Source organism: Belonocnema kinseyi, chromosome 8 (genome assembly GCF_010883055.1).
Source record: "Belonocnema kinseyi isolate 2016_QV_RU_SX_M_011 chromosome 8, B_treatae_v1, whole genome shotgun sequence".
NCBI classification, from domain to species: Eukaryota; Metazoa; Arthropoda; class Insecta; order Hymenoptera; family Cynipidae; genus Belonocnema; species Belonocnema kinseyi.
This window is the reverse complement of record NC_046664.1, coordinates 81,028,849-81,044,280: the sequence shown is the minus strand read 5'-3', so window position 1 is coordinate 81,044,280 and position 15,432 is coordinate 81,028,849. Positions and strand designations below refer to the sequence as shown.

The following is a 15,432-nucleotide window of genomic DNA, read 5'->3' as shown; positions in this document are numbered from 1 at the left end:
TATTGTAAATTATTTATTTTTATTAGAAAATTCTACTATTTTATCAAAAATCAACCCTTTTTGTTGAAAAATTCGTCATTTTGGATAGAAATTTTTTTTTTTTTTATTAGAAATGCATCTTTTTGGTTAAAAAGTATTTTTTTTTCGTAAAAAGTTATTTATTTTTCATTGAAAAGTCTACTATTCTATTTGGGGTACAGAATATTTCTCTGTTTGTTAAAAATTCTACTGTTTTGTTAAAAATTCAACTATTTTATCAAAAAACCACCTTTTTTGTTGAATATTCAACTTTTTAAAAAAAATATTCGTCATTTTGGAGAGAAAATTAATTCTTTTGGATTAAAAATTAATCAAATTTTAAATAAAACTCATCTTTTTTATTGTAAATTATTTATTTTTTTAGAAAATTCTATTATTTTATCAAAAATCAACCCTTTTTGTTGAAAAATTCGTCATCTTGGATAGAAAATTAATTCTTTTGGATTAAAAATTAATCCACTTTTAAATAAAACTCATCTTTTTTATTGTAAATTATTTATTTTTATTAGAAAATTCTACTATTTAATCAAAAATCAACCCTTTTTGTTGAAAAATTCGTCATTTTGGATAGAAAATTAATTCTTTTGGATTAAAAATTAATCCAATTTTAAATAAAACTCATCTTTTTTATTGTAAATTATTTATTTTTATTAGAAAATTCTACTATTTTATCAAAAATCAACCCTTTTTGTTGAAAAATTCGTCATTTTGGATAGACAATTTATTATTTTGGATTAGAAATGCATCTTTTTGGTTAAAAAGTAATTTTTTTTCGTAAAAAGTTATTTCTTTTTCATTGAAAAGTCTACTATTCTATTTGGGGTACAGAATAATTCTCTGTTTGTTAAAAATTCTACTGTTTTGTTAAAAATTCAACTATTTTATCAAAAAACCACCTTTTTTGTTGAATATTCAACTTTTTAAAAAAAATATTCGTCATTTTGGAGAGAAAATTAATTCTTTTGGATTAAAAATTAATCAAGTTTTAAAACAAAACTCATCTTTTTTATTCTAAATTATTTATTTTTATTAGTAAATTCGACTATTTTGTCAAAAATTCATCTTAGTTTGTTGAAAATTCCTCTTTTTGGATAGAAAATTCGATTATTTGCTTAAAAATTATTGATGTATTTTATTCAAAATATGTAACTATTCGATTTTTGTTTGATAATTTATCTTCTTTAGTTTAAAATTCAATTCATTTATTTTGTTGGAAAACTTGTCTTTTTAAGTTGAAAATTCAACTTTTTTTGTTGACAATTCATTATTTTGGAAAGAAAATTCATTCTTTTGGATCAAAAATTCCTTATTTTGTATAGAAAATTCATTCTTTTGGATTAAAAATTCATCTTTTGGTAGAAAAGTTTTTTTTTTTCTTGTAAATTATTTATTTTAATTTGTAAAGTCTATCTTTTTTGTTGAAGATTCAACTATTCTGTTGGAAATTCGTTTGTTTTGAAATAAAAATAAATTTTTGAACAACTCGTATTTTTGGGTTGAAAAATCGCCTATTTTTTGTGGAAAACTGGCCTTTTGGATTAAAAATTCAATTACTTTGGTAGAAAATGTATATTTTGGTGTTGAAAATTAAATTTTTCTATTAAAAATTGATATTTTTAGGGGAAAACTCAACTTTTTTTCAGGAACTTCATCTTTTTGGCTAGAAAATTCAATATCTTTGATGGGATATTTTTTTTTATTGACTGAAAAATCTTTTTTGGTTAAAAATTCAATTCTTTGGGTGAGAATTAAACTGCTCTTTTTTTGGTTGAAATGTTTTTTGTTTTAGCTGAAAATTTATATATTTTATCAAAAAATTGTCTTTTTTATGAAAAAATATTTTTTGGGTTAAAAATTGAAGTATTTTTGGTGAAAATTTATCACTTTTATTAAAAAATTGTCTTTTTATGAAAAAAAAGACTTTTGGATTATAAATTAATAGCTTTGGGTTGAAAACTCAACTTTTTTGCGGAAAAATCATCTTTTTGGTTTGAAAATTCAACGTTTTTGATAAAAATTAATGTATTTTATTCAAAATGTGTCTTATTGGATCAAAAATAATCTTTTTGATTGAAAATTGAACTGTTTGGTAAAAAGATATTTGTAAAAAATACATTGTTGTGGTTGAAAATACATTATTTTATCTTGTTTAGTTTTAAATTAATTTATTATGTTGGAAAACTTGTCTTTTAAGTTGAAAATTCACATTTTTCTATTGATAATTCGTCATTTTTAAAAGAAAATTCATTATTTTGGATAGAAAATTCATTCTTTTGCATTAAAAATTCATCTTTTGGTAGAAAAGTCATATTTTTTTCTTGTAAATTATTTATTTTTATTTCTAAAGTCTACCTTTTTTGGTATAAAAATAAACTTTTTAACTGCAAAGTTTACTATTCTATTTTTGCTTTATAATTTATCTTCTTTGGGTTGATGAATCATCATTCTTTTTTTTTTATGTGAAAATTCACGTATTTTATTAAAAAAATGGTCTTTTTTATGAGACAATATTTTTTGGGTTAAAAATTGAAGTATTTGGCTAAATATTAATTTTTTTGGATAAGAATTTAACGATATCGTTATAAATTAATTGTCCTATCTAAAAATGTAATTTTTTTGGTTTAGGTGAAAATTCATGCCTTTTAATGAAAAAATATTCTTTCAGATTGAAAATTGAGGTATTTTAGTTGAAAATTTATCTTTTTTATTAAAAAATGGTCTTTTTATGGAAAAAAAGACTTTTTTGGATTATAAATTAATAGCTTTGGGTTGAAAATTTAACATTTTTGATGAGATATTTTTTCTTATTGACTGTAAAATCTTTCTTGGTTAAAAATTCAATTCTTTTTTTGAAAATTCATGTATTTATTCAAAATTTGTCTTATTGAGTAGAAAATTAATCTTTTCGGTTGTAAATTTAAATATTCTGTTATAAATTCTTTTCTTTTCTGAGGTAAAGATAAGTTTTTCAACTGCAAATGTAACTATTCGATTTTTGTTTGATAATTTATCTTCTTTAGTTGGAAATTTATTTATTTGGTGGAAAACTCGTCTTTTTGGGTTGAAAATTCAACTTTTTTCTTGATAATTCGTCATTTTGGATAGAAAATTCATTCTTTTGGATTAAAAATTCATCTTTTGATAGAAAATTCATCTTTTTTCATATAAATTATTATTTTTATTTCTAAACTTACTTTTTTGTTATAAAAATAAACTTTTCTACCCAAAAATACGAGTTGTATTTTTGATTAGAAAATTCGATTATTTTGGTAGAAAATTCATATTTTGGTCTTGAAAATCAACTTTTTTGCAGGAAATTCATCCTTTTATCTTAAAAATTCTGCATTTTGGATTAGATTTTTTTTCTTAATTGATATAAGGTTATAAAATTTGAAATCGATTGAACTATTGTGTTGAAAATTCGTATTTATTCCGTTAAGAATAAATTTTTCAACTGAAAATGTAACTATTCTATTTATTTTTGATAATTGATCTTGTTTAGTTAAAAATTTATTTTTTCAGTGTAAAAATTCAAATACTTCAGTGGAAAACTCATATTTTGGTGTTGAAAATTAATCTTTTTGGTTAAAAAATCAACAATTTTGATAAAAATTTATGTATTTTATTCAAAATTTGTCTTATTGGGTAGAAAATTAATCTTTTCGATTGTAAATTTAACTATTCTGTTGAAAATTCTTTTTTTTTATTTAAAAATAAGTTTACAACTACAAATGTAATTATTCGATTTTTGCTTGATAATTTATCTTCCTTAGTTAAAAATTTATTTATTTAATGGCAAACTGGTCTTTTTGGGTTGAAAATTCGATTATTTTGTTAAAAAATTCATATTTCGGTCTTGAAAATTAAACTTTTTACTTAAATTTTCATATCTTTGGGTTGAAAACTCAACTTTCTTGCGGGAAATTAACATTTTATTTTGACAATTCAACTGTTTGGTTAACATATTTTTGTTAAAAATACATTTTTGTGGCAACAAATTTTTCATTTAAGTAAAAAAATTAATTTCTTTGGTTGTGGATTGAATTATTTGGTTAAAAAATCGTTTTTATTCAGCTATAAATTAATTTTGCAACTGGAAATGTAAGTGTTCCATTTTTGCTTCATAATTTATCTTCTTTAGTTGAAAATTCGTTTTTTCGGTTTAAAAATTCAACCTTTTTTTTTTCTTTATTGACTGAAAAAATCTTTTTTGGTTAAAAATTCAACTCTTTTATTGAAAATGCATGTATTTTGTTGTCTTTTTGGGTTGAAAACTAATCTTTTCGGTTAAAAATTCAACTGGTTGGTTAATTAAATTTTTTTTTCTTGTAAAAATACATTTTTGTGGCTGAAAACACATCCTTTTATCGAAAAAAAAAAAAATTACTTCTGTGGTTGTAATTTAACCATTCTGTTACAAATTCATTTTTTGTCCGTTAAAAATAAATTTTTACAACTGGAAATGTAACTATTTTATTTGTTTTTAATAATTGATCTTCTTTAGTTAAAAATTTTTAGTTTAAAAATTCAACATTTTGGATTCGATTTTTTTCTTTTCTTAATTGATATAAGGTCATAAAATTTTTTATTTTGCTTACAAAATAAAATTATCAGGCGCAAGAAAAAAAAACGATTCCCTTTTCTGCAAAAAAAGTCTTTTAATCACACATAAAGAGTCCTCTGATAAAAAGGTTTGCTCAAGTGAGGCCACTGGACAATAACCTGATCAGCAATAAAATACAATATTTTGCCAGAAAGTGAAAGACTTTTGACTCGACAGTAGCTCTCAACAAAAAGAGTTTTGACCTCCGAAATAAGGCAGACTTTGAAGAGAAACGCGATTATGCAAATTGGCACGCAAGTTCCAGGACCATTGCATAAAATCAGATCTGGATTTTCAGTCCATGCGATTGGAAGACAATTTAGCGTGGCGCTAATTGTGCTCCGGATTGCAGAAAAATAAGATTGTCGAACTTCTCGACTACGAGAAATGGAAATGATTTTATAGTCTTTGTTATCGAACTCGAGTTCCTTGACTTTTTCTCGGCTGAGATTATCAGTTCGAGCGTGAATGTAAATTCTTGGCGAGTAGAGATCGAAATTCAAGTGCTTGACGATACGCAAAATTTCGGTGGTATGTCCACCGGAACCCAGTACGATTATCGTTTTAACAGGTTTTTCACGTTTTCTCATTGCGGGTTCTCCATTTTTGGAAATTATGTATAGAATCCTTGCCAGTAGAGCAAAAAAAGTGATTAAGATTAAAATAATTATGTACATTACTGTGCACATGATCTTCTTGATTACCTGCAAATAAAAAGTTTCTTGTCGGTAAATTGATAATAATAATTGCAGCGATCACAGTGCCAATTTACCAATCTTTTTATTAGAAGTATTAAAAAAATGGATATACTTAGGTCTTTCTTAAATATTTAGAAATATTTTGTAATATTTGTGAAATTAATGAAATATTTGTGAAATTAATGAAATATTTGTGAAATCTTTGGAAATCTTTACGAAGTACTTGAAATATTTTTTAAATATTTGATGATACTTGTGAAATCCTTATGAATTCATTGAAATCTTTTAGATATCTTTGCAATTATTTTCAAAATATTTAACATTTTTTTTATAATATTTGTAAATATATTGAAATGATTGAAGTCTTTGTGAAATCCTTTAAGTCTATTCGAAATCTTTAAATATTAAAAATATTTTTCAAATATCTGATATTATTTGTGAAATTATTGAAATCTTTATGTACTCTTTGAAATCTATCTGAAATCTTTGGGAAATATTTTTAATTTTTTAAATTCTTATAAATTCATTTAAATCTTTTTGATATGTTTGGAAATCTTTTCAAAATATTTCAGATATTGAAAAATTGTTTGGTAATATTTGTGACTATATTGAAATCATTCAAATCTTTGTGAAATCTTTAAGTCTATCCGAAATCTTTGCGAAATATTAAAAACATTTTTCAAATATCTAATATTATTTGTGAAATTATTAATATTTTTGTGAAATCTTCACGAAGAATTTGACATGTTGTTTAAATATTTGATAATACTTGTGAAATTATTAAAATCTTGGTGTATTCTTTTAAATCTATCTAACATTTTTGTGAAACAATTGAAGTCTTTTAAATTTATCTCAAATCTTTGCGAAATCTTTGCGAAATATTTAAGATGTTTTAAAATTGTTTGGTAATATTTGTGAATATATTGAAATCATTGAAGTCTTTGTGAAATATTTTGAGTCTATCCGAAATCTTTGCGAAATCTTTAAAATATTTTTCAAATATCTGATATATTTTTTTGAAATTATTGATATTTCTGTGAAATCATTACGAAGTATTTGAAATATTTATAAAATACTTGATGATACTTGTAAAATTATTGAAATCTTTGTTTACTCTTTGAAATCTACCTGAAATTTTTGTGAAACAATTGAAATCTTTTAAATTTATCTCAAATGTTTTTAAAATATTAAAAATATTTTAAAATTGTTTGGTAATATTTGTGAATATATTGAAATCATTGAAATCTTTGTGAAATCTTTGCGAAATTTTTCATATCTTTGCGAAATATTTAAAATATTTTTCAAATATCTGATATTCTTTGTGAAATCATCTATATTTTTGTGAAACCTTTCCGAAGTATTTGAAATATTTATGAAATATTTGATAATACTTGTGAAATTATTGAAATCTTTGTGTACTCTTTTTAATCCATCTAAAATTTTTGTGAAACAATTGAAATCTTTTAAATTTATCTCAAGTCTTTTTAAAATATTAAAAATATTTTAAAATTGTTTGGTAATATTTGTGAATATATTGAAATCATTGAAGTCTTTGTGAAATCCTTTAAATCTATCCGAAATCTTTAAATATTAAAAATATTTTTCAAATATCTGATATTATTTGTGAAATTATTGAAATCTTTATGTATTCTTTGAAATCTATCTGAAATCTTTGGGAAATATTTTTAATTTTTGAAATTCTTATAAATTCATTTAAATCTTTTTGATATCTTTGGAAATCTTTTCAAAATATTTCAGATATTGAAAAATTGTTTGGTAATATTTGTGACTATATTGAAATCATTCAAATCTTTGTGAAATCTTTAAGTCTATCCGAAATCTTTGCGAAATATTAAAAACGTTTTTTAAATATCTGATATTATTTGTGAAATTATTAATATTTTTGTGAAATCTTCACGAAGTATTTGACATATAGTTTAAATATTTAATAATACTTGTGAAATTATTGAAATCTTTGTGTACTCTTCTAAAACTATCCAAAATTTTTGTGAAACAATTGAAATCTTTCAAATTTATCTAAAATCTTTGCAAAATATTTAAGATATTTTAAAATTGTTTGGTAATATTTGTGAATATATTGAAATCATTAAAGTCTTTATGAAATATTTTGAGTCAATCCAAAATTTTTGAGAAATCTTTTAAGTCTATCCGAAATCTTTAAAATATTTTTCAAATATCTGATATTATTTGTGAAACTATTCATATTTTTGTGAAATCTTTACGAAGTATTTGAAATATTTCTTAAATATTCGATTACACTTGTGAAATTATTTAAATCTTTATGTACTCTTTGAAATCTATCTGAAATGTTTGTAAAATAATTGAAATCTTTTAAATTTATCTGTAATCTTTGCAAAATATTTAAAATCTTCACGAAATATTTAAGATATTTTAAAATTTTTTGATAAAATTTTGGAATATATTGAAATCATTGAAGTCTTTGTAAATCTTTTAAGTCCATCCGAAATCTTTGCGAAATTTAAAAAATATCCGATATTATTTGTGAAATTATTGAAATCTTTTTTTACTCTTTGAAATCTATCTGAAATTTTTGAGAAATAATTGAAATCTTTTTAATCTATCTGAAATGTTTGCGACATATTTTAAATCTCTGTGAAATATGTGCGAAATATTTAAAATATTTTTCAAATATCTGATATTATTTGTGAAATTATTGAAATATTTGTGAAGTCTTTTGGAAATCATTGAAATCTTAGTGCACTTTTGAAAATCTATCTTAAATCTTTGGAAATCTTCGCGCAATATTCTAAATATTAAAAAAATGTTTGATAATATTTGTAAAATATTTTTGTAATATTTTTGAAACTCTTGAAATCATTGAGAAATCTTTGTGAAATCTTTGGAAATCTTTGCGAAATATTTCTTAAATATTTGATGATACTTGTGAAATACTTATAAATTCATTTAAATCTTTTGGAAATATTTTCAAAATATTTAAGATATTTAAAAATTGTTTTGGTAATATTTGTGAATATATTGAAATCCTTGAAGTCTATCCGAAATCTTTGAAAAATCTTTAAAATATCTAATATTATTTGTGAAACTATTCATTTATTTTTTTTTTAAATCTTTGCGAAGTATTTGAAATATTTCTTAAATATTTGATGATACTTGTGAAATTTTTGAAATCTTTGTTTCCTCTTTGAAATCTATTTGAAATTTTTGTCAAATAATAAAACTTTTAAATCTATCTAAAATTTTTGCGAGATATTTGAAATCGTTGGAAATCTTTGCGAAATATTAAAAATATTTTGGTAATATTTGTGAATATATTAAAATCATTGAAGTCTTTGTCAAATATTTTAAGTCTATTCGAAATTTTTGCGAAATATTTGAAATCTTTGTGAAATCTTTGGGAAATATTAAAAATATTTTCAAATATCTGATATTATTTGTGAAATTATTGAAATATTTGTGAAATCTTTTGTAAATCATTGAAATCTTAGTGCACTTTTGAAAATCTATCTCAAAGCTTTGGGAACGTTTGCGAAATATTCAAAATATTTTTAAATGGTTTGATAATATTTGTGAAATTTTTGGTAAATCATTAAAATTTTAGTGGAATCTTTTTAATCTGTCTAAGATCCTAGCGAAGGATTTCAAATTTTTATGTAAAATCATTATAATCTTTCTGAAATATTCGGACAAATTTTAACGTTTTTGAAATATTTTGTAATATTTGTGAAATTATTGAAATCTTTGGGAAATCATTGAAACCTTTGTGCTATCTTTGAAATATATTTTAAATCTTTGCGAAATGTTTGAAATATTTAGGATAGTATCAAAATAATTGTGAAATTCTTAAAAATCTTTGCTAAATATTTGAAACATTTGATGATACTTTTGAAATTATAAAAATCTTTGTGTATTCTTTGAAATCTATCTGAAATTTTTGTGAAATAATTGAAATCTTTTTAATCTGTCTGAAATATTTTTAACCTTTGAAATCCTTATGAATCCATAAAAATATTTTGGAAAGCTTTGGAAATATTTTCAAAATATTTAAGATATTTTAAAATTTTTGGTAATATTTGTAAATATATTGAAATCATTGAAGTCTTTCTGAAATCTTTGAAGTTTAACCGAAATCTTTGCGAAATATTTATAATATTTTTTAAATATCTTATATTATTTCTGAAATTATTGAAATATTTGTGAAATCCTTTGGATATTCAATTTAATCTTAATGCACTTTTAAAAATCAATCTCAAATCTTTGCGAAATATTTAAAAAAGGTTTGATAATATTTGTGAAATCTTCTTAATCTGCCCGAAATATTTGAAAAAATCTTTCATAATATTTGTGAAATTATTGAAATATTTGTGAAATTTTGGATAAATAAATGTTTGAAATCTTTGTAAAATGATTATAATCTTTCTGAAATATTCAGAAAAATTAAAATTGTTTTGAAATATTTGGGAAACTCTTGAAATCGTTGGAAAATCATTCAAATCTTTGTGCAATATTAAAAATCTTTGCAAAATATTTGAAATCTTTGGAAAATCGTTGAAATGTTTGTGAAATATTTTTAATCTTTCGAAAATCATTGAAGTCTTTGTGAAACTTTTTTAATCTATCGGAGAACTTTGTAAAAACTTCAAAATTTTTGCGAAATCTTTGGGAAATTATTAAAATCGACCTGAAATCTTTCAAAATTATAGAAATCTTTGGCAACATGAATTTTATCCCTTTACTTATTATTATTCATTATTTACTATAATGTGCACCCTGTAATTAATTAATTTGGATTTGGATTTTAATTAATTAATCTTTTTTAAATTACATTTGGTAATTTGCAACCTTCCCTTTAAATTAAGAAAACCACTGTGAAGTTTTTTGTTCGAAACAGATCTTAGTTCAACTTTCAACTCAGTAGTTGAATTTTTAACTCAAAAATACTATTTTTTAACAATATAGTTTAATCTTTAATAAAGAAGATTAATTTTCTGCTAAAAAAGACGAATTTTCAACCAAATTATTGAATTTTCATCTAATTGAAGATAATTTTTCAACCAAAAAAGGAATAGTTAAACTACCACATGAAAATATTAATTGTCAACATAAAAAAACGAATTTCCAACAAAATAGTTAAATATTCAACCAAAGAAATGAATTTTCAAGTAAAATGAAAAACAGTCAACCTTCTACTCTAATTTTCAACCAATTAATTGAATTTTCAAGACGAAAAGATCAATTTTTAATGAAAAATATTAATTTTCAACCAAACGATTGCATTTATAACAAAGAAGATGACATTTCTACCAAACGAGATAAATTTTAAAACTAAAAATACCATTTTTCTACAAAACTATTGAATTTTCAAGCCTAAATTAATAATTTTCAACCACAAAATTCATTTTCAACCAAAGAGTTGAATTTTCTAACAAAATGATGAATTTTCAAGACAAAAAGACTAATTTTATACAAAACCGTTAAATTTTCAACCAAACAATTGCATTTTTAACCAAAAAGATTAAATTTTCACCAAAATAGATAAATTTTAAAACCAGAAAGAATATTTTTCTACAAAAAATTGAATTATCAATAAAATAATTTAATTTTCAAAACAATTCTTATTAAATTTTCAATAAAAAATACCCATTTTTTATAAATAAGTTCAATTTTCAATCAAATGATTGCATTTTTAAGAAAAAAGCTTAAATTACTACCAACAGTTAAATTTTCAATCCAAAAAGACCATTTTTTCTACTTAAAAAAGTCAATCTTAAAAAAATCGACAGTTACAATTTCAGTTCAAAAATTAATTTTAATAAAAAAAAAGACTTTTCCAATAAATGGTTACATTTTCAAAATAGTTCAGCTTTGAACCAAAGAGATGAATTTTCAACTAAAAAAAAAAATCTTCATGAACATAAATTATTTCTTAACAAACTGATTCAACCAACTCTTTCAAACAAAATATTTGAATACTGAATAATTATTTTTAGCAAAAAATTTTAAATCCAAAAAGATGAATTTCTAACCAAAAAGTATGACTTTTTAACAAATTTGTTTAATTATTTGACAAATAGTTGCATTTTAATTAAAAAAAGATTCAATTACTTTTAAAACAAGATGGATTTTTATTAATTTTTTTTTTTTTGAATAGCTGAATTTTCATCCAAAAAGGATTCCAGTTGACTTTTCAAGATAAAAATACGAATTCAGTAACAAAAAATAAGGTTTTAAGAAAAAATGGAATTTTAAATTCAAAAAGACGATTTTTTTCAACTAAAAAGCAAGAATATTTAACAAAATAATTGAATTCTTCCCAAATTGTTGCATTCGTATCCAAGAAAGGTGAAATTTGTAATAAAAAAAAGAAAGAATATTTAAGAAAAAAAGGCCAATTGTTTTGTAAGTTGAACTTTCCTCTAAAAAGGATTTCAATTCATTTTTCAACACCAAAATATAAATTTTAAACAAAAAGTACATTTTTTACAGAATATTAAAATTTTCAAAAAAACATTAGAATTTTCAACCAAAAAGTGTGACTTTTTAACAAAATAGTTTAAATTTCATCCAAACAGTTGCATTTTTATTCAAGGAAGATGAAATTTCTCTTAAAACGGATGAATTTTCAATTAAAAAAAAAAGAAAAAAAAAACATTAAAAATAAATAGGGGAATTTTCATTAAAAAAGGATTTAATTTCTCTTTTTAACACCAAATTATTAAATATAAACAATAAGCCAATTTTCTACGAAAGAGTTAAGTTTTCTACAAAACAGCCGAATTTTCAAACAAAAAAAATTTTTATTTTGTATCCAAGAAAGATTAAATTTCTTTTAAAACAGATGAATTTTTAAATGAAAAAATTGAAAAAATAGTGGAATTTTCAACAAGAAAGTATTTTAGTTTTCTTTTCAACACCAAAATATTAAATTTTCTATGAAATCGTTTAAATTTCAACCAAAAAGTATGATTTTTAAACAAAATTTTTACATTTTCAAACAAACAGTTGCATTTTTATATATAAAAAAAGGAAATTTCTGCTAAAACCTATTAATTTAAAAAGAAAACCTTCAAAATATAGTTAAATTTGCATCCAAAGAAGATTAAAATTCACTTTTCACCACCAAAATAAGAATTGTAAACAATAATTTTTTTAAATACCTAATATTGAATTTTTCGCTGAAAATTCATATTTTTAGATTAAAAATTCCACTAATTGGTCTAAAGTTGAACTACTTTCTTAAAAGTTCATTTTTAGTAGAAAATTAGTTATTTGTTTCTTAGAAAGTATTTTTTTTGTTTTGAAAATTTAACTGATTGGTTTTTTGCTGAAAATTAAGATTCTCGACTTGAAAAATCAACTTTTTAAAAATAGAAAATTCGTCTTCAGCTTAAAAATTCAACAATTTGATACAAAATGAAACTATTTACAAAAAAATTGATTTTTTTTATTTGAAAATAATTCTCCTCGATAAAAGTTTAACTGCATTCTTTTTGGTTAAAAATTTCTCTTTTTTAGTTTAAAAATTAAAATATTTGGAAATTTTTTATAAAATTAAACCATTTGCTTAAAAAGATTAATTTTCTGCCCAGAAAGACGATTTAAACAACAAAATGTTGTCATTAAGCAAATTAATTTGAAACTAAAATTATAAATTTTCATACAAAATACACATCATCCCGAAAAGGCGAATTTAAAAGAAAATCGTTGGATTTTCAACCAAAGAAATTAATTTTCAAGTAAAATGAAAAATCCTCCACCTGCTCCTCAAATTTTCAAAGAATTAATTGAATCCTCATCCAAAAAGATGCATTTTTTACCAACAGTGGTTAATTTTCAAACCAAAAAGACCATTTTTCTATAAAACTGTTGAATTTTGAAGCCTAAGTTATTAATTTTCAACAAGAAAATTCATTTTCAACCAAAGAGTTAAGTTTTTTTAACAAATTGTTGAATTTTCAAGCCAAAAAGATCAATTTTATACAAAACTGTTGAATTTTCTTCCCAGCTATTCCTATTTTCCAGTTGAAATTATTAATTATCGACAAAAATATAAAATTATAAAAAAATAGTTGAATTTTCAACCAACTTTTTAATATCCAAGCTAATAATGCCAATTTTCTATAAAACAGTTGAATTTTCAAAAATACTACTGCATTTTTAATGAAAAAAAGATTAAATTTCTGCCAAGAGATGAATTTTCAAAACAAAAAGACCATTTTTCTACAAAACTATTGAATTGTTAAGCCAAAATGATGAATTTTCCACATAAAGATTAATTTTCAACCAAATTTTTAAATGTTCTAAGAAATTGTTGAATTTTCAAAAAAATTATTGCGCCTTTAACCAAAAAAGATTAAATTTCTACCAAAACAGATGAATTTTTAAACTTTCAAGGCAAAAAAATAAAGAATTTTCTACGAAACTGTTCAATTTTCAACCAAAAAGGATGCTCTTTAAACAAATTATTAAATTTTAAGCAAACTAATTTAATTTTCAAAAAAAACTAATTTTTCACAAAATAGTTCAATTTTCAACCTGAGAGACGAAATTTTTACCAAAAGAACCAAGAATATTTAAATTAAATGTTTAGTAAATGAGTAAAATCAGTTGAATTCATAAAAAAAAGAATTTTGAACAAAACGTTTGATTTCTCAATCAAAACAGATTAATTTTCAACAAAAGCGTTGTATTTTCTATGAATAAGTTGCATTTTCAACATGAAAATATGAATTTTTAATTAAAAAATGAAAAATAAATTTTTAATAAAGTAGTTCAGCTGTAAACCGAAAAAGATTTTAATTTTTAATCAAAACTAGTTGAATTCATAAAAAATGTATTTCAACAAAATAGTTTAATATTTAACCAACAAAAATTAATTTTCAACCAACAGTTGATTTTTTAACGAAACTAGATGAAATAGATAAATAATAAACAAATAGTCGAATTTTTAAACAAGAAGATTAATTCTCGACCACAAAAACACTAATTTAAAAAAAAAATAAATGAATTTTTATCGAAGGAGTTGAATTTTTAAATAAAAAGATCAATTTTCAAGCAAAAATGGAAGTCAAATTTTAAAATAAAAAATTAATTTTCAGCCAAACGAAAACGAATTTTCCACAAAACAATTAAATTTTCAAACAAAGAGATGAACTATTAAATAAAATGATAAATCTTCAATAGAAAAAATGAATTTTTGATAAAATAGTTTAACGGTCAACCCACAAATATTTTAATTTCCCAATAAAACATGAAATATTTAACCATTTTAACACAACCATATGAAACAGATAAATTTTCAATTGAAAAAATGGAATCGATGAATTTTGAACAAAATAGTTGTATAAAAAAAAAAAAATATTTTTCAGTGAAGAAAAAAAAATGTTAAAATTGATGAATTGTCAAGCCAAAAAATCGAAATTTTCTAGCAATATAAAATTCAACTTATAAATTAAAATTTTATTTCTTAAATTAATTTTAATTAATTAATTTTTAAAAATATATTTATTTATTTAACTTATAAGTTAAAAATTCAACTTATAAGTTTAATTTTTCACCAAAACAATTAAATTTTCTTCTAAATAATTTATTCTATCTTAAACCGAAAAAGATTCATTCTGAAAAGCAAAGGTAGACAAAAAAACATCTTTTAATCTCAATTTTGATAAATTTACAGGTGATTTGCAAAATTTACAGAAATTACATTTGAACATTATAGGTTAGGAACGTGTTTACTTACCAAAATGTTACAAAAACTACAGTAAACACAAGACTCTCGACGTCAATCTTTTCCACAGATTCATATTTACATTAAAATGCCTAAGATACTTATAAAAATCCTTTAAAAACGAACTTTTTATTGATAATATTGAGTGATTGTGTCCTGTGTTTTTATCGTTTTTTCTGCCGTTACGTCAACAGAACTGCGCATGCGTCGATTCGGCAGTCTCATTTGCTGTAAATGGCGCACTCTTTTGAAATTGTTAAGTATGTTAATCAATTTTTTGTAATAAACCCCTATCTTACAATTATAAAAATCAAGTTAAAATAAAAATAATTTATTCAATTCTTATCTTCTTGATAATAATTACT

General features: G+C 21.8%; 1 protein-coding gene across 5 annotated transcripts in view; it reads right to left on the bottom strand.

The window, feature by feature from the left end:
• LOC117179096 (lysine-specific demethylase 8-like) overlaps positions 1-15,232 on the bottom strand; it is a 41,196-nt gene extending 25,964 nt beyond the window's left edge. Inside the window, exons 1-2 of one of the 5 annotated variants that reach the window (XM_033370751.1) lie at positions 15,080-15,232; positions 4,911-5,346 (exon numbers count right to left, since the gene is read on the bottom strand). In XM_033370751.1, coding sequence (XP_033226642.1) covers positions 4,911-5,331 — 421 coding nt within the window. In that variant the 5' untranslated portion in view covers positions 5,332-5,346; positions 15,080-15,232. Of the gene's footprint in view, positions 1-4,637; positions 4,751-4,910; positions 5,347-15,079 lie in introns of those variants that run through there. The other 4 variants (XM_033370748.1, XM_033370747.1, XM_033370749.1 and 1 more) reach the window with 4 other exon arrangements.
• Positions 15,233-15,432: the final 200 nt, after the last annotated feature.